Source organism: Zootoca vivipara, chromosome 3, assembly GCF_965207765.1.
Source record: "Zootoca vivipara chromosome 3, rZooViv2.hap1.1, whole genome shotgun sequence".
Lineage (NCBI taxonomy): Eukaryota > Metazoa > Chordata > Lepidosauria > Squamata > Lacertidae > Zootoca > Zootoca vivipara.
Window position 1 is genome coordinate 82,157,525 of NC_142586.1, and position 25,237 is coordinate 82,182,761.

The following is a 25,237-nucleotide window of genomic DNA, read 5'->3' on the forward strand; positions in this document are numbered from 1 at the left end:
TCTGATACCTGTGAAAAACATTTCCAAGTGCAGAAGCCCTAGTAACATGGAACAATTCGTTCCAAGTTTTCCTTCTAAGATATACTCTCTTCAGAACTTCTTCGACCTCCTCCTGTGTGGGCAGTTATTTATTCCCCCCGCGATCATTCCGCACTAGTTTCATCTTGTACGTATTTACATCTGGGTACGATGATGGCTATTCATCTTGGCCACTAATGGAGCCTTCGAGACTCATCCTCTCATCCCGTTGACAAGCACGTTAATTGTCTTCCGCGAGCCGGAGACATTGATTTAGCATGCGAGCTAATTCTGCGGGACGAGACTTGCTTCTGGCTTGCGTAGCTCGGCTGCCTCGCGCTTAGGACTTCTTCTTCTTCTTCGGAAAGTCTAACCTGAATATTTGACAGGTGCAGCAGGGGGGGGGGTCCGCCCGAGTTGCACGCAGAAATAAAAGACCGCCACGTTTGGAGCTCTGCCTTTATTGTAGCAGAAACAAAGCCTCTTTTTCCTCGCCTTCTCCCTTCCCAGGAGGCTTTGTGGTTTCGGAGGAAAAGCTGGATCCTTCCCGCGCTGCTGCTGCGGGAGTGAAGAGCACGTCTCTTTCTTCTTCGTGCGCCTGGAAGGGGGCTCCACTTTCCCGGTGGATCTGAAATGCGGAGAGGGGGAGGCGGCGGCGGCAGGAGGAGGAGGAGGGCGCAGAGAGGAAGGGAGCGCGAGGGACTGGCTGCCGCCGCTTCTCCTCCTCCTCGCCGACAGCGCACAGAGCCGGGCAGACAAAGGGGGGCGCGAGAGGGAGAGCGAGGGAGCTCCGCAGCCTCCCTCAAGGTCACTCCTCGCTCCCCTCCCTGGCACAGCAGAGGGAAAAGAGGCGCGCGCGGGGACGAAGCTGCCCTCCTCCGCCGCCGCCGCCGAGCCCCCCATTCCCAGTGCTGCCCTCTTCTCCTTCTCCCCACCCCCCGCGCCCCTCGCCTTACCAGCCTGCCTTCTCGGCTTCCCGCCCCTTTCCCCACCCTGCCCGTTCCCGCTCGCTGCGTGCGCGCCCGGCGGGCTGCGTGAGGTTTGCCGGGAGCCCTTCAGGCGCGAAGCCACCACCAGCTCCTCAGCCCGCCGTCGCCGGCACTTGGGCGGCAGCGGCAGCCCGCCGTAGAAGGTCCCCTCGCGGCGCTGCTCGGCTCTTTCCTTGTCCCGCCCGCCCGCCCGCCACCCCCTTTCCTCAGCCTCCGGGCTTTTTGGGGGACACCATGCCGGGGACGCCGACGGTTCCCGGGTCCCCACCGCCGCCCGGCCACCGCCAGCCCCGGCGCGACTGCGCGGGGGGCGCTCGTCGGCTCTCGGTGGCGGGATAATGTGCCGTCTTCGCCGCCGCGCCTGCTGGTCGCCCACCCGAGAGGCCCCGAGTCGCCGCCATGTCCCCCCCAGCCTCGGCGGCCGCAGCCAGTAGCAGCGAGAGAGGCAGCAGCGCCTCGGTGCCTCTGGAGGAGGCGGAGGGGGCCCGAGAGGAGGTGAGGACAGAGCCGAGCTACCTGCCCTCCCTGGGCGGCCCTTTGCAAAACACGTTGTAACCGTCTGCATGTGACCGGCTTTGCATGGCACGCTCATTGCATCGCGATGAGGCTCCCTCCGCTCCGGCACGGGGCTTGGCTTGCACCCCGGCTCTAAGCGGGCCAGGGCGCTTTGCATACACAGGTACGCAATCTTTCGCTCGCACCGTCGCCCTCCCTGTCCGCCGCCGCGCTCGGGGGTCCCTGGGAGCAGAGCAGGATGGCCCCCGTCGCCTTCCTTGCAAAACCGTAACGCCTGGGAGCGGGTGGGGTGGGGGGATGTGGGGCGGGCGGGTGTCTGGGTCGTTCTTCCCGCCTTGGCTCATTTGACTGTTTAGGATGAACTCATTTGGAACACTGTGCCCCTTCGGTCCTGCGATGGCAGTTGCTAACAGTTCAGAATATACACTTTGTATGTTCCCTCCAACCTTTAGGAATCTCTGGGAGCAGATTTATATATTGCCTCTTGACACACTTTGGCCGCTGAAAGGGTGCAATTGTGCCACCTTTTCATGCCAGTGAGTGATTTGGGGTTTTTCATCCCCTAGTTGAGTCTTGAACCAATCAGAGGATGCTAACTGATGGTTCTAGATACTGTTAAATTAACCTGGGATGATTTGTGAGTCTGCACACTCCAAATTTATCTGCAGAAGCATAGCTGAAGTGTGTGAAGAAGGGACTAAACCTATCTGGAGTAGGCAACTCTTACTCACTGTGAGATGGTGGTTGTGCTTCTTCTTGGTGAGAATTGCAGGACTGAGTTATCTAGGACTCTGGCAGCAAAGGGGTATAGAACAGGCATAAGGAAACTCTGGCCCTCCAGATGTTTGGGACTACAATTCCCATCATCCGTAGCTAACAGGACCAGAGGGGAATTGTAGTCCCGAACATCTGGAGGGCCGGAGTTTGCCTATGCCTGGTATAGACGGAGGCATGGGCTGCACCTATGAGGTGGTTGCTTTGAGTGGTTGCCCTAGTGTGGGATGTTGCATGTGGTATTTGGTCACTTCCTTGCACTGTTCACATAGAAATGTTAGTGATCTCCCACCCCCGGTGAATGCCTATTGCAGTGATCCAATCCTCACATATCTGGTAAGCATGCTGGTGTACTTTTAAAATATATATACTCTGTATAAATATGCAACAGGTTAATGGAAATGCATAACAGAAACTGGGAACAGAGCCAGTTCAGGTGAAGGTGAAGCCAAGCAGATGCTGTAAAAATGGAGAGCTAGAAAGTAAGGGGTGTGGCTTTCCACATATGTGTTTCAGGCAAATATTACACTGACTTTCTCATCACATCATCTGTTACTAGATTATTATTATTTAGTTGGAGATGGCAGGGAATGAACCTGGGACATTCTGCATACAAAGCATAGGTTCTACCACTGAACAGATGTTTCTCTCCCAAACTGTTCCTATGAACTTCGTGTTAAGATAGGTAGCAGGTACACCAAAGTGTCAGAGGCAGTGGGTGTTTTCTATCATCCCTTGTACTATGGAGTCTATGCGTGGGAACAGCTGTCAGTGGTGTATCTTGCCAGCATTCTTGGTTTCACTGGAACATGTTTCCTTTGACCCCCTTTTCTTGCATCTTTGCATAGATCATAGATAGTTGGGGGCAGCACTTGTATGTGTAGATGTAGATAATTAGTGCTATGGTTTCTATCCCCACATTTTATGTATCTTTGGTGGAGGGGGAGGGAAAAAAAAACTAAGTATCAACAGCTCACCGACTTTCAGGATTTATGAATCATTCGCATTATCACTTAGCAGTCTAAGTTATATTGCTCTAATTGTTTTGCCCTTCAAGACAGTTAAATGGATTCTTTCCTCCAATTTTTTTTAAATAGGAAAGGTATCCTTACTGCTTTAAGGATCATTGGAACACCCCAGGATGATTAATCTATAATAATGATGATGAAAAGGTTTGATATAAGAATGCCAGGATTTTTGCCTGGGAATGAAGTCCCCAAGAAAGGTGTGTGTGTGTCTGAAGCAGTGCAGTGAATATTGCTTTCCTACTGTAGTAGGAAGTATGTGTAAGGCCATAGCAGTTCTATGGAGAGAGCTAGTAGCTGATGTTCCAAGTGAATTGACTCTACCTAATATTTATAGTGAAGGTTTGGTGTATTTGAGGAAATGTCTGGTTTTGAGTTACTTTTTCTATCTAGTAGCTCCATTAACACTTCCTGTGTTAATGTAGCCCTGTCCTTCATCATTTCCCATCACTCTTTAAATGTGTATTATCAATTGGTGTTGGACTTCACACAAGCAGCTCTCTTTCAGTGTACACATGCACCTGTTTGCTATTTCATGCATAGCACTGTCAGACCCCTTCTCATCTAGCTCTGCCATTTGGATCCAGAATTGACCAGCATCTTCCCTCCAGTGCTGTTCCACTAGATATTTTCTAGTAAGGATTTCAACACATCTCCCAATTCTGACCAGGGTCAGGGGTGATGGGAGTCCCAACAACATCTGGAAGACCCAATTCCCCCCCAGCTCTGGCAAAGCAAGACATATGGGAGAGTTGGCGGTTTGTTAAAGAGAGCAGGAGACTTTTGCACAGACTTTTGCATAGTGGTAGAATTGGAGAAGTGAAGGTGACTGGCAAAGATGTAATGGCAGATAAGGGCAGAAAGATCAGGTGGGACAGAGTCATTGTGAGCTTTCTATGTAAGGCAAGGCAAATGTGCTGGATGCCCAAGGGGGCAGGAAACAGAGTAAGGATTAGAACATGGGTAGGCAAACTAAGACCTGGGGGCCGGATCTGGACCAATTGCCTTCCAAATCTGGCCTGTGGACGGTCCGGGAATCAGCGTGTTTTTACATGAGTAGAATGTGTCCTTTTATTTAAAATGCATCTCTGGGTTATTTGTGTGGCATAGGAATTCGTTCTTTCCCTTTTTCTTTTTCAAAATATAGTTTGGCCCTCCACAAGGTCTGAGGGACAGTGGACCAGCCCCCTGCTGAAAAAGTTTGCTGACTCTTGAATTAGAAGGAATGTCACACAGATTGAACAGTGGGAGAGATTAATGATTTTGACATTTTGGACAAAGATAAGAGGATGCAAGGTTTGAGTAGGGTAGGAGTGAAGGTGGCTGGTAAAAAATATAATGGAAAATGAGGGTGGTTAAGGTCAGAGATGATCACTTGGTAGTTAAACACTACTACTCGGCCTTGAGCTGTTCTACTCTTAATAGTGTGGTCAGAGTTAGGCATTCCTTAGCCCATTGAAATCTATTTAGTTTTGCGTAGTTTGAGTTGTAAGTCTTTCGCCTCTCCTGAAAAGGAACTGGTTCCCCCCCAGCTAAATTATGACATCATTTTGTAATGTAGGCTAATGCTTACTCTGGGACTGAGGCAAGAACTTGACCTCCTTTGACCTGAGCAGTATATGACACTGCAGGTCTGCAAAAGACAAAGTCACTCAGTGTGCCTTAGGAGAAAGAAAGAAAGAAAAAAGATTTCTGGCTGAATTGTATTTACTATTCAGTTCTATTTTCAGATAAATGCAGTGGCTGATGAAAAGGCTTTGGATTGAAAGCCAGCCTGTGGTTATGGAATAGGGACACTATGCGCCAACTTTGCTGTTCTCTGTTAGTGTGTTTTACAGTGCAGTCACACACACAACTACTCAGAAGTAAGTCCCATTGAGTTCAGTGAGACTTATTCCCAGGTATGTTTAATAGGATTGCAGTCTTTGATGGACTTTTTCAACATAGTCCAGCATTTTATTTTATTTTGCTGTGCTGGGATGGAGTTGAATTTAGGTCATGCAAAGGAGAGAGAGGAGGGCTTCTCAAAGGCATCATTGTTAGTTTTCTTAAGGAAAAAAGAAAGAGCATGAGCCTGCTCAAATGTAATGCAAAACAAAGAAAGATGGCTTAGGTGCTGGCTGGAGTTCCATGGTCTTTGAGACATGAACTTGAGGAAGGTGTTTAAAATACTGGCCTGGAGTGGTTAGGAGGAGATTGGGGCTTTACTACCTTTCCATTTGAGAAACATGGAGGTACAGAACAGTCCTTTGCTGGCATTAAATAAGCATGCAGTTATTCAAATCTGCTTTGCAGGGTATAAATCCCCTTAACTTCAACACAAGATGCATGAGCAACTGGGTGCAGGATTGCTACCTAAATGTTATGAATAGTGAAGAAATCTCCCCCAAGTTGAGAAGCCCTAACAGTGTTGCCTCTGTACACGACAGTTCTGAGATCGAATGTTCCTCAGCACTCTCATTTCCTTTGGGCTTTGCAGGGAAAGCTGCTTTATTCAGTGCTTTAGTAACTAGGGCTGGAGTCCCTCATGGTCAAAGCCTACAGGGAGGCATTGAAAAATAACATTAGGAACTTGGAAAATAGGAAGATGAAGCTGAGAGGGAGCTGCTGTGATGTCCTAGGAGGCACCTTGCATTTTCAACATCACCTAGCAAGACACTGGTTTTCATGAACTTTTTAAACAGTCCTCAGTGAGATTAATGGGATATCTAAGCCATTGCATTGCCAGGCAAGATGTGATTCCAATGCATAGTTCACTTTTCCTTTTCACTGGCTAACAACATGACACAGATACGTATGTGCTGATTCTGCACTTCAGTGCTCCTTTACTTAGGCTATTGGGGAGACGCTTTGATTACTTCTCTCCCCCACACCACAAAACTCATTCTGCTGTTCCTGATAACAACCAGGATCCAATACTGGGAATGAGCTGTGGGTTTTCAAAACAGAAACATAGGAACTGCCTTTTACAGAGTTAGAGCATTGGTCCATCTATCCCTGTATGAGTGAGTCTAATGATTGGTAGCAACTCTCTGGAGTCTCAGACAGGAGCCTTCCCCAGCCTTATGTGTGGACAGAACCTGGAGCTTTTTGCCTGCAAAGTTTGTGCTCTGAGCAACAGCCTTTCCCTTAAAAATCAAATCAACATAAAATAATTTTTGCACTGTTCATGCAAAAAGTGCTTTGCTTGTCCTCACAATAACCATGTGAAGTAGACCACCATTATTCCAGTTTTACAGATGGGGAACTGAGGTCGATGCCAAAGGCCACAAGGAAATTTATGTCTAATTTAAATCCAGTTCCAATTTCCATGTCCAACACACCAGCTTTGCATGCTGCCCCTTGGTTGTACTTTTATTTTCTTCTGTGCAAGGTGGGCCATGGATGGAACAAACAGTACCTGAGTTAGAGACATACCTCATCCCCAGCAGAAGCACAGCAGGTCATGCTTTATTTTCCTCCTGCACTTAGAAGCACCACTTTGCAATGAAGTAGGCGTTACCCTTGGGGACCATTGATGTAATGCGATTTTCTTAGACAGAGCCCAGCTCTCACAACAGTTCCAGTGTTTACAAGCCTGCTAAAAGTGCAGAAATTTTCTAGAGGTGATTTAAGGAAAAGGTGAAGCTGTTGTGTGCCTAGTGTGACATTTCATTACTGAAGGGGAAGAACATGCCAGATTATGTCTTCCCCTTCACCAAATGAATTTGAAAATAGAAGGACTGTAGTTTAGTGGAAGGTCCCAAGGTTCAATTCCTAACAACTCTGGGCTCAGAAAGATTCTTGGCTAAAACCAATTAGTGTGAACCAGTGGCTCCCAATTGGTGGTCCGTGGACCCCAGGGGGTCTGCTAATTGGGAACCACAGTTCTCATCTCAGAGGGACCAGTGATCTGACTTGGTATAATGCAGCCCTCTGTGTAATTCTGAACCCTAGAAAGCACCATTAGATGCCTCTGAATCCAGTGCTCTGCTAGGAAGGACAAGCCCCTCTTAAGATGTGAATGCTCTGCAATGCCTCCATCTTGGTGCAGGTTGTATATACTGTATATGTAAATAAGCCATATATCATAAAGACACCATAGTCACTGATGTACCTCAAAAGGGAACACAGACCCTGGTAAGCACTCCTGATACCCCAGGAAACTTGCACTGCTCATGCAGATTGAGGTGGTATGTAGCGATATTATACTACCCACAGCTCTCCAGTGCTTCAGAGTCTTTCCCAGCCCTGCCTAGCAATACTAGGGATTGAAACTGGGGTCTTCTGCATGCAAATATATGCTGTACCACTGAGCTATGGTCCCTCCTACTTACCTACTTCATGATTTGTTAATCTCTCTGCTGGAGGTTTTAGCTTCACCATGCCTGTGCTTATTATGTTAGGGGGTGGGTTGTTGCACTGATCTGTTTCTGTGCTAAGAAATCAGGTGCAATTCTGAACCAGGCAGACAAGGGCACCAGGGATTTTTTTATTGTGGCTCAGACCGTTCTTTTTTATTATTATTACTTATTTATTACATTTATATATATACCACCTTTATCTTTCAAGGATCTCAAGGTGGGGGTGCATGTTTCTCCTTCCCAGTTTATCCTCACAACAACCCTGTGAGGCAGGTTAAGCTAAGAGATGGTGACTGGCCCAAGGTCACCCAGTGAGCTTCATGGCTGAGTGGGGATTCAAACCCTGCTCTCTCTCTCTCAGGTTCTAGTCCAACATTCTAACCACTACGCCACACTGACTCTTGCAACAACAGCTTGCAACAAGGGTCTAAAAAAATGTGAAGCTTCCAGCCAGAAGCTACACCAGCATCTGCACTCTCCCAGTTGTGCTTCTCCTGGAATACAGATGGGAACCCCCAAACTGGAGAGCGGTTGCTGCCCTCAGAAACACAGGAGCAGGGCAGTAGAATCAGGAAAGCCCAAGGAAGACAGTAGCACTTTTGCTTGGCATCTAGTTATGATTGAGAGGAGTAGCCAAACCTAGCTGTGTTTACTGTTCTAAATTGGTAGGCTAGATTTGGTACTGTAGGTGGCCTTAGCCAGCCAGGAATGCTCAGCACAGACCTGCTCAGCCACTCGAACGAAGTGCTTTTTTGCCTTTTCCATCTGCTTCGTTCTCTCAGTGCTCTTTCTGGTGTGAAGAAAGTCCCCATCCGACACAGAGCCAACCACTTGCTTTCTGGGAGCGGGATGTTGCCTGGAGACATAATTAACTCAACCCAAGAGGCTGATCTTATTTTGTGTTGATATGGAGGGTTAATGATGGTCCTGACACCTGGCAATCCGGCTTGCTAAGAAGCACTAGATACTTTCCATTCTTAACAAACAAAAAATTAAAAAAAACACAACTGAATAAAACTAGAAATTTGGAGACCCAGAGAAACAGAGTGTTTATGTATTATTGTTATTCTTAGGTCTCCTGTCTTTCTGTTGGATAGAAGCGCGGCTTAAAAGAATATTCCCAACAGATAGCCAAACATCAGATCTCCAGAGAGAGGCTCTTTCCTTGAACTTGCAGAGCCTGGAAACTCATTTCTCTGTGTCTCACTTGAAAGCTGCTATGTGTCCTTCCATTGTTATCTATATTACCTAAGGTATTGGGGAAGAAGACCTGCTTTTGCTCCATTCAAAAAGACTTAAAGAAGGTCCAGCTGTCAAGAGCAAACTGCCTAATAAAAGGAACTAATATGAAACATTTACACTCAAATCTTGCCCCACTAACCCTCTTAGGACTAGCCCCCAGCCTTACAACAGTAGAACAGATGTTCTCAGCATTGATCGCATTTCTCCAGCCACCTTGCTGTAAAAAAAAATAGTGATAAAAAATATATAACCGAAGTACAAAATACATTGCAGTAAAAGAGATACCTCCCCGCCCTCTGGTTTCACAATCATTTTTGGATTCACAGTACTGTACATATGGAAAAATTATAAGAAAATGCTGGGCATTTCTGAGTCCAAGAGATGAAACGTACCATCATGTTGTGTATTGTGATGTTCTCAGGTTTTTGTTATACTTCTGGGCAGATTTCAGAGAGGTCCAGCAGCTGCAGTTTCTCACAAGATGTCGCCATCCTTTAATCTCACCTGTCAGACTTCCCACACTTTTCTTTGTGGTGAAGCCCCATCTCTTGGATTTTCACTCTTTAGAGGTACAGTTGACGCCAACACTCCCTTCTTTTCAGTGCCAGCTTAAAACTCATTTATTTGTTTGTTGTGGATTTCGTTGGTTTCCATTTAGGGAACTCTAGCCAGCCTTGTGCATGAATTTCCCACCCTCGTTCTGTGGGTGTAGAAATTGGCGTCTTAACTATTTTATCAGGATTATTTGTGTCTTTTCATGACATTATGCTTTTAGGGATGTACTCTGCCCTGAGATCATTTCATGAAGGTCAGTCTAAAAATGCTTTAAAATAATGAATAAAAATATCAAATACAGTACCAGGGTGTGGACCTAATTTCAAAAGCCCCCTGCAAGCAAGCCACCCAGACCTCTGAGAAGAGCTATTTGTCCTTCTCTCAGCAGCAGCTAGGTGGGGAGGGAGAGATAGCGTGTGAGAAAGTGTATGAGAGAAACAGGGTGGTCCCACCCACTTCTGTGCCACTTACCTACTGCCCCTCCCACATAGATTACCCCCAGAGGAATGCAGACATCCTGGGGGGGGGTGTTCATTTGAATGACTCAGTTTAAAATACTACAGTGAAAAATATATGGAGTCATGCTTTTTGATGTCTGTCTCTCCCTTCCCACAGGAAATCAAGGGTATAAAAGCAGATTTATATATTTTGTTTTGGAATGTTTCATCCTTTAATTTAAATACAAACAGCTCCTTCTAGAGAAATCTGGCTAATAACCCTGAAGACGACAACTTTGCCAATGAGAAGGCTGCTTCTTGCATCCTGTTAACGTGGAAGATTTATACACCAGGGCTGACTAGTCTAGAATCATTCTCAGAAAATGTGAGATATACAAAAATAGAACAAGCAGCTTTGAAGCAGGAGAGAAACTGTGGTTTGTAAATGCATTTCCATTTCAGTCACCTGCAATTCTATAAGCAGCGCATGGATGGTGCTGAAAACAAATCAGTTTTATTTTATTTGTAACCACATATTTACTGTTTCACCCATCCAGGATTGAAGATGTGGTAGAAATGCAAGTGCAGGAATTTGACCTGTAGCATCAGGAATTATTTATACCACTGGAACATTGTGAGTTTAAAGGAAATGATTTGCTCCCATCTAAGGTACAAAGGTTGGGAGCTCTTTTGAGGGGACAGTACTCACCAGTAAAAAGCACCATCACCTCTTTTTGATGACCATGGCGGCCATTTTGTGCTGTTGCCCAAAGCACTTTTATCAAGATATGAGTACCAGCATCTCATTTTTCTTCAAAAAAAGTACTGGAGATCTTATCTAAATGTTTTGGATTACAACTCCCATCTTCCCTGACCATTGGCCGTGTTGGCTGGGGCTCATGGAAGCTGTAGTCCAAATTTTCTGGAGGGTACCGCATTAGCTACCTCTGGAGAGAGTCTTCAGTTCATCTCTTCAGATATCCCCAATACTAGAAAATAACACAGGGTTGTACTGGGCAGAAAAAAAAGGGCATGGATATAAACATTCTCAGCCTTCAAAGGTCTGGAAACGATGCCTTATGAGGAACGGCTTAGGGAGCTGGGTATGTTTAGCCTGGAGAAGAGAAGGTTAAGGGGTGATATGATAGCCATGTTCAAATATATAAAAGGATGTCATATAGAGGAGGGTGAAAGGTTGTTTTCTGCTGCTCCAGAGAAGCGGACACAGAGCAATGGATTCAAACTGCAAGAAAGAAGATTCCACCTAAACATTAGGAAGAACTTCCTGACAGTAAGAGCTGTTCGACAGTGGAATTTGCTGCCGAGGAGTGTGGTGGAGTCTCCTTCTTTGGAGGTCTTTAAGCAGAGGCTTGACAGCCATATGTCAAGAATGCTTTGATGGTGTTTCCTGCTTGGCAGGGGGTTGGACTGGATGGCCCTTGTGGTCTCTTCCAACTCTGTGATTCTATGATTCTTTTGCTTTCCAGGAACAGTGTAAACAGAGTCCCTGAAGCATTTGATTACAGGTCTCTCATCTCCTAGTGCTTGTGTGCATAGGGCATGTACCTGCTGCATTTGTGCATAGAGAACATACCTCTATACTTAGCAGGGGTTCCTAGTACCCTGAGTAGGGCAAAGGGAAGCTTCCCTTCCTGTCTCTGTACAGGCAGCTGGGAACAGGAACATCAGGCACTGGAGAATGATGGAACATTGCAACCTATTATCTTCTCTTAGTGTGAAATTCCAGTGCCTTTATTGTGTGTATGATCAAATGGATGGAATCATAAAGAAATGCTTTCAAAATGAATCCTAGACTGAAGGTATGTGTGAGCCCAAAGAGCTTGGTTATTTCCAGGTTGGCTATGTAGATTTTTCCTCTGTTGTAGGTGATACAGAAATATGTGTGCTTAATACTCACCTGACTGCCTTCCTCTCATAGAAGGGCAAGGAGCCATAACTAGGTCTGTCAGGTGAACATAATGGATCCCGCCATCATCATTAATAATTGTTACTGACTCTTGAGTAGATTTCACTGGACAAGGAGGTAGCTGGCTGGCCTGCAGTTGCAGCAAGGAGTGGCAGTAGATTGCAAGCAGCATTCCCATATTTCAAAAAAGACTTCAAATGATGGAAAATGTATGAAGGGAGAGAGGGAGAAGAATGGGGCTATCTTTCCCATCCTGTGTTGTAACATGAGTTAAATAATGGAACAGTTATCCAGCTGCTCCATTCAGATTCAGAGAATCGTAGCTTGCAGACCAGGTCGACATGCCATTGCCCCAAGGCCACATTTCACGAGCACTTTTGAGAGGAATGTGCAGTGACAGCCCAAGGATGGCAAGAAGTGGGTATAGGTTTCTTATTACAGCAACTGGAGGACTTAGTATATGAGTCCTAGGAGATGATGACACATGAGGCAGGCCTCCTTCTCTCGCCTGCCAGATGAGAGGAGTTTATCCTGAGTAGCCTAAGAGAGATTTCATGCCTCTGGGGATACCCATCTGTGACTTCTTCTCTAGCTGGTTAGATGCCAATGCTAATCAAGGCGCCGGTGCAGCTATGTGACAATTCCTCTTTCCCTTCACTGTATAGTAATTTCTCTTTCTCTTCTCTCTTTTCCCCGCCCTGGAGAAGCAACGGCCTGTGAAGCAGTCACTCAGCAAGTCGCTCTGTAGGGAGTCACACTGGAAGTGCCTGGTGCTCTCTCTCCTCATGTACGGCTGCATGGGAGCCATGACCTGGTGCCATGTGACAAAGGTGACCCGGCTGACCTTTGACAGCGCCTACAAGGGAAAGTCCATGATGTACCATGACAGCCCCTGCTCCAATGGCTACATCTACATCCCCTTAGCCTTCCTGGTGATGCTCTACGTGGTCTACCTGGTGGAATGCTGGCACTGCTACACCCGCAATGAGCTCCAGTACAAGGTTGACGTGGAGAGCGTTCACGAGCGCGTCCAGAGGATGCAGCAGGCCACACCCTGCATCTGGTGGAAAGCCATCAGCTACCACTACGTCAGGAGGACTCGCCAAGTCACCCGCTACCGCAACGGGGACGCGTATACCACCACCCAAGTGTACCACGAAAGGGTCAATACCCACGTGGCAGAAGCAGAGTTTGACTACTCCAACTGCGGGGTGAAGGACATCTCGAAGGACCTGATTGATCTGGAGAACTTCCCGGCCACCCGGCTCCGCTTCACCAAGTGCTTCAGCTTTGCCAACGTGGAATCTGAGAACTCCTATCTGACCCAGAGGGCCCGCTTCTTCACAGAGAACGAGGGACTGGATGACTATATGGAGGCAAGGGAAGGCATGCACCTTAAGAATGTGGACTTCAAAGAGTACATGGTGGCCTTCTCAGACCCAGACAACCTACCTTGGTACGTCTCCCACTATGTCTTCTGGGTTGCTGCTCTCTTGACTTTGTCTTGGCCCTTGCGGGTCTTGAATGAGTTCCGCACTTCCTACGTCCACTACCATGTAGAGAAACTCTTTGGGTTTGATTATGTGGCAGTAACACCGGCTGAAGAGCGCCCTTTCTGCCGGAGGATGCCCCGGGTCAACACGGTGGACAGCACTGAGCTGGAGTGGCATATCCGGTCCAACCAGCAGCTGGTGCCCAGCTACTCTGAGGCTGTCCTCATGGACTTGGTGGGACTGTCTAGCTGCACTACCTACTCCTCCTGCCGCTATGGGAGCTACAGACAGAACTGTGAGCAGTGCCACAGGACTATAAGCAGTTCTTCCATCTTCTCCCGCAGCGCCCTCAGCATCTGCAACGGCAGCCCCAGAATCCCCTTCAGCAGCAGCCGCTTCTCACTGAGCCGCCTCTATGGCTCACGGCGCAGCTGCCTTTGGCAGAGCCGGAGTGGGAGCCTGAATGAGCAGAGCTGCCCAACTGAACAGACCCGCCTGTCCAGCCAAGTCACTGTGGAGGAAGAAGACCCTCCTCCATACCAGGATGCACTCTACTTCCCCATCCTCATCGTGCACCGAAATGAGGGCTGCCTCAACCATGACCACCGCCATCTCCATCGGAATGGGTCCTGCGTGGAGACCTCGCTGTGAGGGTGTGAAAGTACCTACAGGATAAGTTCCATGTACCCAGATGTGGGGAGGGTTTTTTTTGGGGGGGGAGCAGATAAAAAGAGAGGTCCCATGTGAATCAGAGAGAATGGCTCCCTCTTATCATCCCACAAAGGACTCAACAGCTCCTGAGCTCTGTTCCGGCTCTGGAGACCCTGCAATGGCTTTGATGTGAGGTGGGCAGCTAACGCCACCATCAAAACTACTGCACAGAACTAAACACTGGCAGCCACATGCAAAAAAAAAAAAAATCTGAAGGGAAGGGCAGTAACAGCCCAAGTATTGGGTGTGTGTGTCTTTCTTCCTAGCCTCCAGCTAACCAGGCCACCTTGACAATATCTGTCTAGCAGGAGCAGTCCCTGCCCCATAATTATGATTATTATTGTGGGGAGGGGACGTCATCCAATCTTTGTAGAGTCACACACTTTGGCAGTTGAATTCATGGCAGTGTAGCATGTTTCCTTTAGAAGCAAGGCAATTAACTGCACTGGTTTCCCAGGCACAAGGAGCTGAGAAATAACTGAGAAGCAACTACAAGCCAGGCCGCCTTCCTTTTTCTAAACCATGCTCCGACTGTTACGCTGTTCTCAGCTGCTGGGGATGCGAGATCTTAGGATGTCTCCTTGGAAAGCCTTGATGTTTCACATCTGAGAATCAGCATCCCATAGGTAAAGCTCAAAGCATTCAAAGTACTTACTTCATTGTGGTAGCAGAAAGCAGGAACTAACAGGGAATTTGCAAAGGAAACCCCACACTTTTAATAGAATGCAGTCTTCTTTCTGAACCCAGAAGAAGGGCCAGTACACAAAGGAAAGCAGTTGAATTTGCTAGGCATCTGCTGGTGTTGGGAGAGAGATGTCATGGGGAGGTGAGGATGAACTGGGAAGCTGGGAGCTCTGAAGTGAATGAAAGCGTGTTGTAATGAATGCAGGCAGGGAGGAAGTCTGGTATCAAGGGAGGTTCTGAGAGGTTCAGCTGCAGTTTATTATTCATACAGGAAAAGGTTGGTGTGCAAGGCTGAGGGGTGGTGTGCTTTTGCAAGGCTGAATTTTACTTAAAGTCAAGCTTGTCTGCTTGATGGTGTTCTCTGGAATGTGAACGGAGGCAGTTATACAGAGCATAAAAAAGAAATTGTGTTAGAGAAAGCATGTATACCGTATGTGAGAGTGAGGGTGAGAGAGATTCCTGAAACCTGCTTTCTTTCTGGTGGAAGAATGAGGCAATAGCAAGAGAAGTAACTTGTTATAGATCATATCCCTTAAGACAGGTGGCTCCAAGGAGTTTTGAGCTCCTTTGTAATGGGAAGACACTTTCGTTACTGAGTGCCCCCCCCCCCAATTAATGGACAGTAAAAGTAACCACTAAATAGTTTTCTGAGGTTCCTGGAACCATCCACGCCCTTGACAATACAAACAACACAATCCTATGCACAGTACCTGGAACTAAGCCTCATTACATTCAATGGGACCTCCTTCTGGGTAGACACATACAGGATTGCACTGTTAATCAAAGAACAGAAACATGCAAATGGATCCTTTTGCATTCCAGTGAGATTAAGTGCTGTCTGTAGTAGGGCATTAGCAAGCAGATCAATTCCTTCTTCACTGGAGGAGAATAACTGTTCCTTTCATTTTCTACTCTGACATTATTTAGCATAAGAAAGATAGGCACTGTTCTCAGAACTGTCAAGCTGAACTTGCTTTTAAAAATAGAGTTTTGCTCACATTCTGGCTTATTTGCATTTTGTGTTACATTACTTCATCTAGCAAATAATGCCTCCGCACTTTTGAGTAATTTTGGTATAATATTGAAACACGTCACCCCAATTTCCACAAGCGGTGCAAGATTCCAGGGGGTACCAGATGTGCTTACCAGGGTCTGTGTTTCCTTTTGGACAAGGAGGCGCAGCAGAGACTGTAGTGCCCTTATAATATAGGGTTAATTTGCACAAAACTTGAGTTTTCCGGAACCATTATTCGAGCTGGATATTCAGTAAAATAGGAAAGGGGAAGTGTGAGAGAAAACTGGCTGTTTTTGAACACAGTTGCTTGCAGGGAAATATACTTGTGTATCAAGATGCAGGTCAGTACGAAGAAACAGAGTCAGTTGTCAGTGAAGTTAACTATTTATTCAAGGAAATGGCATACAATTCAGCAACACTTCCCTGTAGGTCTTGCCCCCATAGAGAGATGCCAGCACTGAAGGTCCCTGCATTCTACCCTTTCTAAGACTCCTCCTCTCCTGTATGTTTCCCAAGAACTCTCAAACTGTGCCTACCGTGTTTCTCATATTATAAGACACGTCTTATATTTATTTTTTCCTCAAAAAAACACACTATGGCTTATTTTCAAGGGATGTCTTATTTTTTTCCTCCTCGTCCTGCCGCGGCCGGCATTGCTGCTGCACCTATCACTATGTCTTATTTTCGGGGTATGGCTTATATTCCTTGAATGCTTAAAAATCCTGCTATGGCTTATTTTATGGGTATGTCTTAAAATATGAGAAACAGGGTACCTACCTCTGGCCTCTGTTCTTGGAGACCAGAAGGGAGGGGAGCTTATCACAGCAGGAGAGGGAGATTCCTGGGATTCTTCAGCAGCCTCTTGCCCCCTCTCCTCTGCTTCAGCCTCAGAGTCTGAACTGCTCTGCCATTGGCTCTTCCAGCTCACTAAACCCTGTTGCCCCTTCGACATCCAGCCCCTCCTTCCAATCGTCCCCCTCTGACCTCTCCACCACCAATCCCCAGGCTCTGAGCCATCCTCCTCTGGAACTTCCCTTGGGGGTTCTTTGGCAGCTACCTCCTACCACTCTTCATTGTCCAGCCAGTCCTTGACACTGTGATGGTGTTTAGGATCAGGATGGTAAAATACATGAATGTGGGAATTGAGGCTCAGCGTGAAGATAACCTGTATCGAAGTCTACTGTTTGCATAAAGCAGCAGTTGTTATGTCTCTTGTGTAACTGTAAACATTATTTTTTAAAGAGTGTAGCATCTGGAATTGCCGGCCTCACATTCCACTTTCGAGTATTGTCTGATCTCCAGGTTATTTACGCTTGAGATGACAATTTATTTGGCAACAGGTTTGATGGCCTGATCTGCTCTTATAGTGACAGCCTGTTCCCTCATATGTAACCTGAGTTCTCTCAGCTGCATCTTAATCTCATTATTTCTCACTCATTGACCAAATAGCACAATTGACCCTGATACTCTGTTCGGCTTCTGGGTCTGGCAGTGCACAACTTTTCCTTGTCTTTCCAGACTTCCCCACCACCACCACCACCATACAGTACTGTGTTGGACCATCCTGATCTAGAGGGTTACCAGCATTGGGAAGCTATTTAATTACAGCAGGGGTCAGCAAACTTTTTCATCAGGAGGCCGGTCCACTGTCCCTCACACCTTTTGCTGGGATGGACTATATTTTGAAGGGGGGGAAATGAACGAATGCCTATGCCCCACAAATAACCCAGAGATGCATTTTAAATAGAAGCACACATTCTACTCATGTAAAAACAGGCTGATTCCTGGACCGTCCGCAGGCCGGATTTAGAAGGCAATTGGGCCGGATCCGGCCCCCGGGCCTTAGTTTGCCCACCCATGAGTTACAGCAGGCATGTCAAACCTGTGGCCCTCCAGATGTTTTGGCCTACAACTCCCATGATCCCTAGCTAGCAGGACCAGTGGTTGGGGAAGATGGGAATTGTAGTCCAAAACATCTGGAGGGCCGCAGGTTTGACATGCCTGAGTTACAGGCTCAGAGGTGTGAGGATTGGCCTGAGGGGTGTCACTCTTTTTTTTGAACTCTGGTGCACCGATACAATGCTTGTTAAGCCACATGGTACCCATTCCCAGCTTATGTTTGCCTAATAGCCCATACGGAGGAATTATTAAGTAATCTGCCCAGGAAAGGATGCATAAGATCTTGCTTAACATTATACAGGCATTACTTCCTGTTATTTATTTATTTATTTATTTATTTATTTATTTATTTATTTATTTATTTATTTGGCACCTTGATGCTAAACCGGGAGCACAGGACGATCTGCTATGAGGGGCTTTTCTTGCATACAGTTGCAACTACATGGCTCAAAGTAACCCACGGTGCAACTAGACAACAAAGTACTGTACTGGGAGAACCCATCATACAGATCTTCCCTTACTGTCGGGTAGCCGATGTGGTGCTCTCCAGATGTGATTGGACTGCAACTCCCATCAGCCCAATTCCGCATGACCAGCAATGAGGGATGATGGAAGTTGTAGCCCAGCAACATCTAGTGGACATTTTGTTGACTGCCCCTCAGTGTAGTTGTCATGAGCACCACCCACCAATCTGGGAAAAAAATGGACATTCAGAAGTTTGAATGTAGTCTTAGTTTTGTTGTTTAAAGAGGTGTGCATGCGTGCACGTTGAAGAATTTGATGTAGAGCACTGAATTATCTATTGAAATTGTACAACTTGTCAGATAATAACCTCCACTATTGCCACAAAAATGTGGCTTTTCCACATTGATGCAACTTTTTCAGTGTTATTCACCTGATATCTTCGCAGCACCTGCTACTGTGTTGCTTCATGTTATAGATCTATGAAAAGCTTGCAGGACTGTCCTGAGTTCATGTCACCATGCCTAGTCCTAAATGCTGGTGCAGAATGCATATTTGCTCATTTTTCACATGTGTTGAAAGTGATCTTTCATTGCAAGAAAGAAATGTGCTACTAACATGGTTTTGTGACACAAAAAACCCTGTGAAACAAGGCCAGTTTTGTAATAATTTATTACAAAGGCACATACAGTGGTACCTCTACTTATGAATTTAATGCGTTCCGAACATACATTTGTAAGTTGAAAAAAATTGTAAGTCGAATCCCATAGGAATGCATTGGGAGAAAAAATTCGAAAGTAGAAGCAACCCTATCTAGAAATTCGTAAGTAGAAAAAATCCTATCTAAACCGCATCCAAGATGGCGGACGGAGCTCCTTTCGTAAGTAGAAATATTTGTAAGCAGAGTTATTCGTAAGTAGAGGTACCACTGTACTGTAGTATAAAAAGTGCAGAATAGTCCCTCCTTGCAATTAGAAGTGCCATGCAGCAAGCTTTTAATTGGTTACCATGTGTTTCCTGATGGTCTGTATCCTCTCCTGTAGCCTGATCCTATGTATGCTTACTCACAAGTAAGTGGACTTAGGGTTCCACCATTATTTATTTGTTTATTTCGTAAAATTTATATACTGCTTGATTGTTGGTGGGGGGACATCCCAAGTGGTTTACAGAAAAGAATAATTGCAAAAAAGCAATAGTATGCATTGCACATGCAATAATCTAATTCACCATTCTGTTCTGTTTTTCCTTCTCCCACAATGGAGTCTGTGACCAAACTATATGAAGAAAAGAGGTGTGCTGTGCCCATGAATTTAATCTTCCCAGTGCCATCAGAAAGAATACAGTTCTGAAGGTTTGAGGCATCTCTGAAAGATAGGTCTTCCTAGCCACGATGTGGCTTTGCCACAATCCAAGATCTGAAACAAGTCACTGCTTCTCATAGCTTTCTCTTCTCTTCCTCTGCTCACATTGCCTGTGGAATTGCATCATTAAGGAGTCCCGCAGGAGGTGGGGGGGAATCTGCAATCAGTAACAGTTTCTTCTGACTAAACAACATTTAGCCACCTTCCAGGAACTGCTGAGGATCTGTGATTCCATGTTGCTTTTCAGTGGGTGCCACTTTTATCAAGCACATTTCTGTTGTAAGCACACCTTTTACATTTTTGCTTTGTGAGAAAAGGTTGTTTTTTTTAATGTCCACCCTAAGCATACGAGTAGAAATGCTCTTTCTGAATCAGCACACATTCTTGGGACTCTGGTAATTTTGTGGATCACCCACTGAGATTTTATTTTTTGTACACTGCTTTGTAATATGAAGGGGAGGGAGGGAACCTACACGTACACTTGGAAAGTCATTTTTAACCAGTGCAAGATGTTTCTACCACAACCATAGCTGCTCACTTGGGGGGGTGTGGAGAATATAGGTAGAATATGTCCAGATGATTTACTATCCATATCAGTTACACCATTCAAATAATCCCTAGCGGCACTGTCAGCTGATGGCTAATGAGGCCTGATGTTGGACAGCATCCCATTAATCAATCAAGGTAAAAAATGCTTATTTATTTATTTTAAAAAGCTGGCCTAGACACACAAATGAGTCTCCAGAGGCAAGAGAAGCATATTCATAGGACCAGGTGATACAAGGAGCATTCTGTCCCCTTTCAAAATAATATGAGATGATTTAGTGTTTTGCTTTTCTCTCTTGCTAAGCAACAATATTTCCCTGGTGCTGTGGGGGGGAAATGCACAATGAGGTGTATGTGAATTATATAAAAGCTTTTCTACATCAGCCTTTCATGGTTCCACAACCAAAAGAATTAGGCAGATTGAAAAATCTGCAACAAAACCCTCATAAAATATTTTAAGTTCAATGGGAAACGGCATTTTGAATTTTTTGTCCAGCTCCACTGAATTTGCAAGGTGTCAACAAAGCATAGCAATTTAAATTTGTTGTCTTGGAGGCATTTCATATGGATGTTGCAATGCAAAGTAGACATGCATGGCTGACATTTATTTTAGGAATTTGCAGAGGATAAAATGTCCTCAGACACACTGGATTAAAAAACAAAAACAAAACATCTGCCTTGGTGCGAGTTCTGAGCCACCTATTTCTTTTACTGCATCTATTTGTTCCTGTGAACGGAAATGCTGCCTGTTGTTTTTTGCTAAAGGTGCTGTGAGATCATTACGGTTTGCACAAACAGAGGACGTTCTGCTGTTTTACATTCGCCACAAACTGGGACAGTGCCATAAACGTGAAGATAAAATATATTTTATATGTTAGAGATTTGTAATGCTCTGGAGTCTAAAATGGTAGAATAGTGTTTCACCTTCACCAGAATCCAATACCAAAGCTTCCTTGCCCAATAAAATAACATGCTCACTTAAAGAAATTCAGTTTCTGGGGCATAATTCTAGAACAGCAACACAAATCACCAACCTGGTAGTAGGGGTCCAAACTAAAGAACTAGCTGCTAATCTGGTTTATTTGTTCTGATAATAGAACTTGGGTTTGTTTGTGCATTTGATGCAGGCTGCGCACTGTTCTGATCATAACTACTCTTTCTGATTTAAGTTGCCATCTCTATTGATTTCGTGTTTTATATCTCCATTAATTGTGTGTGTGTGTGTATCACATTTATATCCTGGTCTTTCTTCAAAGAGCCCAAGGTAGCAAAAATCAGCATACCCAATTTTGTCCTCACAACACCCCTGTGAGGTAGTGTCGATTGGGAGAGGGGGTTCCCACAGCTGAATGCAAAAATCTTTCTCTCTGAAAGAAATAACTCCTTTTCTTCCACTTCACCTTAATGGCATTTCATTCATTTTCTAATTCATTTAAATGCCGAAGCAGGTTCTCTTCACTTAAACTTGTTGCCATGGAAATGACTGGCAGGTCTTTGCTGCCTGTAGGTGAACAGACAAACATAACAGGACACTTGTCTTCCTCGCCTCCCTATGACTGCTATCCTGTGTCACCTCCCTCCCTAGCAGGCAAGGCATACAGAAAGGTGGGTCAATGAACACATATTACAGCAGTAAAAATGTGTCACACACAAGCACACAAACAGAGAGAAAGAGTGGTTGCAAGAAGCGCCAGGACAGAATTGGAGGCCTCCCATTATAATAAACAGGGTAGAGCAGCTGAGGGGAATAATAATTATGTGCAGAGCTTCCTAATGAAACCTCTCATGCAAACAAACAGGTAGGGTTGGATTAAAACTAGCTCAATGTACCTGGGACGCAGGTGGTGCTGTGGGTTAAACCACTGAGCCTAGGGCTTGCCGATCAGAAGGTCGGCAGTTCAAATCCCTGCGACGGGGTGAGCTCCCGTTGCTCGGTCCCAGCTCCTGTCAACCTAGCAGTTCGAAAGCACGTCAAAGTGCAAGTAGATAAATAGGTACCATTACAGTGGGAAGGTACATGCTGGTCGCATGACCCAGAAGCTGTATGCCAGCTCCCTTGGCCAATAATGCAAGATCAGCGCCGCAACCCCAGAGTTGGTCACAACTGGACCTAATGGTCAGAGGCACCTTTACCTTTACTGCATCTGGACTGGTGCTCATACTATATTTTATCCCTTGGTCACTGTATCTTTAACTACCTGTTGTTACTTGGAATGTACCAGCTGTTAAATAATATGGCGCCAAGAAAATGAGCCTAACATACAACTAGTATACAATTGTGAAATGGCCATAAAAATGTAATGCATGCAGAAACCCATTTAGCATCACTAACTTTGCAGCTCCCAAATCAATGTCATTGCACTTAGAGGAAAAGCTAAGAGATAGAGCCATTGCATGGGAAATGGCCCTTCTGTCATATGCATTCAGTTCAGAAAAGCGGAAGCCGAGTTTGCAATTTTATATGGAAACTACTTTTCAGACCACCTGAGTCATATGAAGACTTGCATTTTCTGCCCTATCTTCAGAGTTCAAAAGTCTGTAAGGCTAACAAACAACTTTGCTAAGCCCACCTTGGAGAGGAAGGATGGCAGGTTGATAGTTCACCCCACCTTTGTTGCTTTGCTATACAGCACAGGTGGGCTGCAGCCCCTAAACCTTACTTTCTGTTGCTTCCAGTACTTCTTGAAGCTGCCCTATTGTGATTTGGAGTATCTTTCTCCCTCTTTTTGTGTAGTTGCAGAACAATTGGAAGGAGTCATATCTGATAAAAATTGAAGTTGGGCAGGTTTTGTTTCACTTTTTCATGGTTGTATGGCTTGAGGAAAAGAATCCACCTTGGCTGCCTAAGAAATCGATTTCTGCCATGTCAGTACAGTAAAGTCAGAAAGGACTATTGCCCTCCAGAACTGTAGCTGTTGGGTGTTCTGGGTTAAAAATATATAAATCCTCCACATATTTATTTGAGAATAACCGTGTCAGCCCCAAAGAACACAGGGAATTTAATCCAATGTAGCTGTGATGAAAATTGAAGCAGAAGAGTCTTTATTCTGGATTGGTTAATCCAGAACTCTTTTGTCTCTGGCTCCACCCAGTACTATCATGTTACTCCAACAGATTACCTCCAAGGAGATGCCGTCTCCAACAATAACAACAAGATGATCCATCCCTGATGTACACCATAAAATCAGTCTTGGCCAACTGGTGCCCTCCAGATGTTTTGAACTACAACTCCAGCCAGCACTGCGTGCTAGCTGTGGCTAATGGGAGTTGTAGTCCAAAAAATCAGGAGAGCACCTGGTTGGCAAAGTCTGCTATGAACCATACATGGAGAAAAGCTAAGTATTGGGAACAAGAGGAAGAATACCCATTCTAGTTAGCAGCTGACAATTAACTCTGATTTGTAACAATCACCTGGCTAGTTGGCCTACGTTTTCAGCATTTCTTGAGACTCACAACATCTCTTGGGATCAGAAAAGCTTCCCCAAGGCTAGGGGGGGGGAATATGCATGTGTCAGCCTTCCCCCCCCTCTGTTTGTTATAGAGCAGCCATTTATAGATAATGCTGAATAAGCTGGGAACAACTCGTAGGGCAGCAGATTACAGATGTTACAATACTGGCCTGTGACACCCCATCAGTGTTGAGCTAGAGATTCACCAGAGCACAAAGTTTAAGAAGGTTTGGAGGTGTTTTAAGGTTTATCTGTTTCAGTTGGCTTTCAGGAGCTAGCACAAAGATGAGAGCCTTTACCAGTATTTACTGAATGTCATATTGAATTATATTGTGGGTTTTTAAAATTCTCTTTTAAAATTCCGTATGCTTTTAAATTGGTACTCAACCTGAGCCTTCAAGGCTATAAATCTAAAGTATTCACAGCAGTACTGTAAAGTAGTTTTTTATTATTCCCATTTTTCAGATAGAGAAGCTCAGGCAGATAATGACTCTGTAGCTGAATAGCCTGAGATGGCTCAAGAATTTAGGAAATTATTTTGGTTAGTTATGTTTAAGCACCCATATGGAGCACTAACCCATTCAGCCATGTGACCTTTTCTAGCTCAGATCTTCACCAGGGCAATTCAACAAACACTGCTTTTACTTGACATTTGTTGCACATTTTAGAGCAGGCATCCCCAAACTCGGCTCTCCAGATGTTTTGGGACTACAATTCCCATCATCTCTGACCACTGGTCCTGCTAGCTAGGGATGATGGCAGTTGTAGTCCCAAAACACCTGGAGGGCTGAGTTTGGGGGTGCCCGTTTTAGAGTCACAATTAAGAGTCAAATTTACTCTATCTTCTCTGCACTCTGTGGAGGCAGGCTGCTTTGCAGACATCATATGCATTCATTCTCAGATTAAACCCATCCCCAAGGAAACTGGTCTCCAATAGATTGCAAGAAGCTGTGCTTACCATGATTGACTGATTTGGGATCTTGGGCCTTTTCCTGAGTGACTAAAAAATCTCTTAATTCAAGTGTGCAATTTAAGTAATAAATTATTTTGTAACTTCAACAAGCTAGCCTGCCTCAGGTCAAGAACTAGGTGGTCAGTGGCGAATATCTGGTGTTCTAGGTATGTCTCAGGGGGATATTTTATAGTTGCTGCCATGGGCATATTTCTCGAGCTGCTGCAACTCCCTGTGGTTTAAACCACTGGAACAATCCACTCATGGATTAGGAAGGGGGGGGGGAACACAAGCTTGTAAAGACTATGAAGTGGTGCTGTTGACACCTCTAACACAGCTGCTGCTGCTGCTGCCACCCAAGATAACCTCACACAAGTATCCTTTCTGATCTATTACGGCCAAAACATCAAGCAGCTAAAGCCCCTTTGGCCGAGGGGCACTGCAGGCAGCAGAGCCATGGATGGTGGACGTTTGTATCCATTGCCCACAATGAGCAGCAGCGGAGATAAATCCAATTCTGACACAACTTTTCTGTGAGCACTGAGAACAGTTTTTACTTTTCAATATGTCCGTACGATCTAGTTCTGTTTGTCTCTATGTAAAACGGTATATCACAATGTTGCCTTTTTGTTGGAAATATCAAAAGTACAAAGATTGTAAACCAAATCGGTGTAATAAAAGTTCCAGATGATTCACGATGTCTGATGTGTGCCTGGCTGACTTTCTTCATAGAGTTTGTAGAGACCCATCAAAAAAGAAGCCAGTGTCTTCTGAAAGCCCACCCACCATATTCTGGTTACATACACTTAATCCTCTGCAGGGTTGATCTTGGGCAGGCA

At 45.4% G+C, this 25,237-nt stretch overlaps 1 protein-coding gene across 2 annotated transcripts; it reads left to right on the forward strand.

Moving 5' to 3' along the window:
- Positions 1 to 25,098, forward strand: TMEM151B (transmembrane protein 151B). Of its 2 annotated transcripts, none has more exons than XM_088667358.1 (3): positions 1 to 1,686; positions 12,534 to 14,656; positions 19,353 to 25,098. In XM_088667358.1, the coding sequence occupies exon 2, from the start codon at positions 12,612 to 12,614 to the stop codon at positions 13,968 to 13,970; it is 1,359 nt and encodes a 452-aa protein (XP_088523484.1). In that variant the 5' UTR covers positions 1 to 1,686; positions 12,534 to 12,611; the 3' UTR covers positions 13,971 to 14,656; positions 19,353 to 25,098. The 2 variants fall into 2 exon arrangements, with proteins under 2 accessions (XP_088523484.1, XP_088523483.1); XM_088667357.1 differs by having other exon boundaries at positions 1 to 1,502.
- Positions 25,099 to 25,237: the final 139 nt, after the last annotated feature.

Excerpts from the sequence above, each read along its gene's own strand:
- TMEM151B (XM_088667357.1), top strand. The coding sequence starts at position 1,407 with ATGTCCCCCCCAGCCTCGGCGGCCGCAGCCAGTAGCAGCGAGAGAGGC. Across the intron at positions 1,503-12,533 it reads CGGAGGGGGCCCGAGAGGAG|CAACGGCCTGTGAAGCAGTC; the intron begins GTGAGGACAGAG and ends GCCCTGGAGAAG.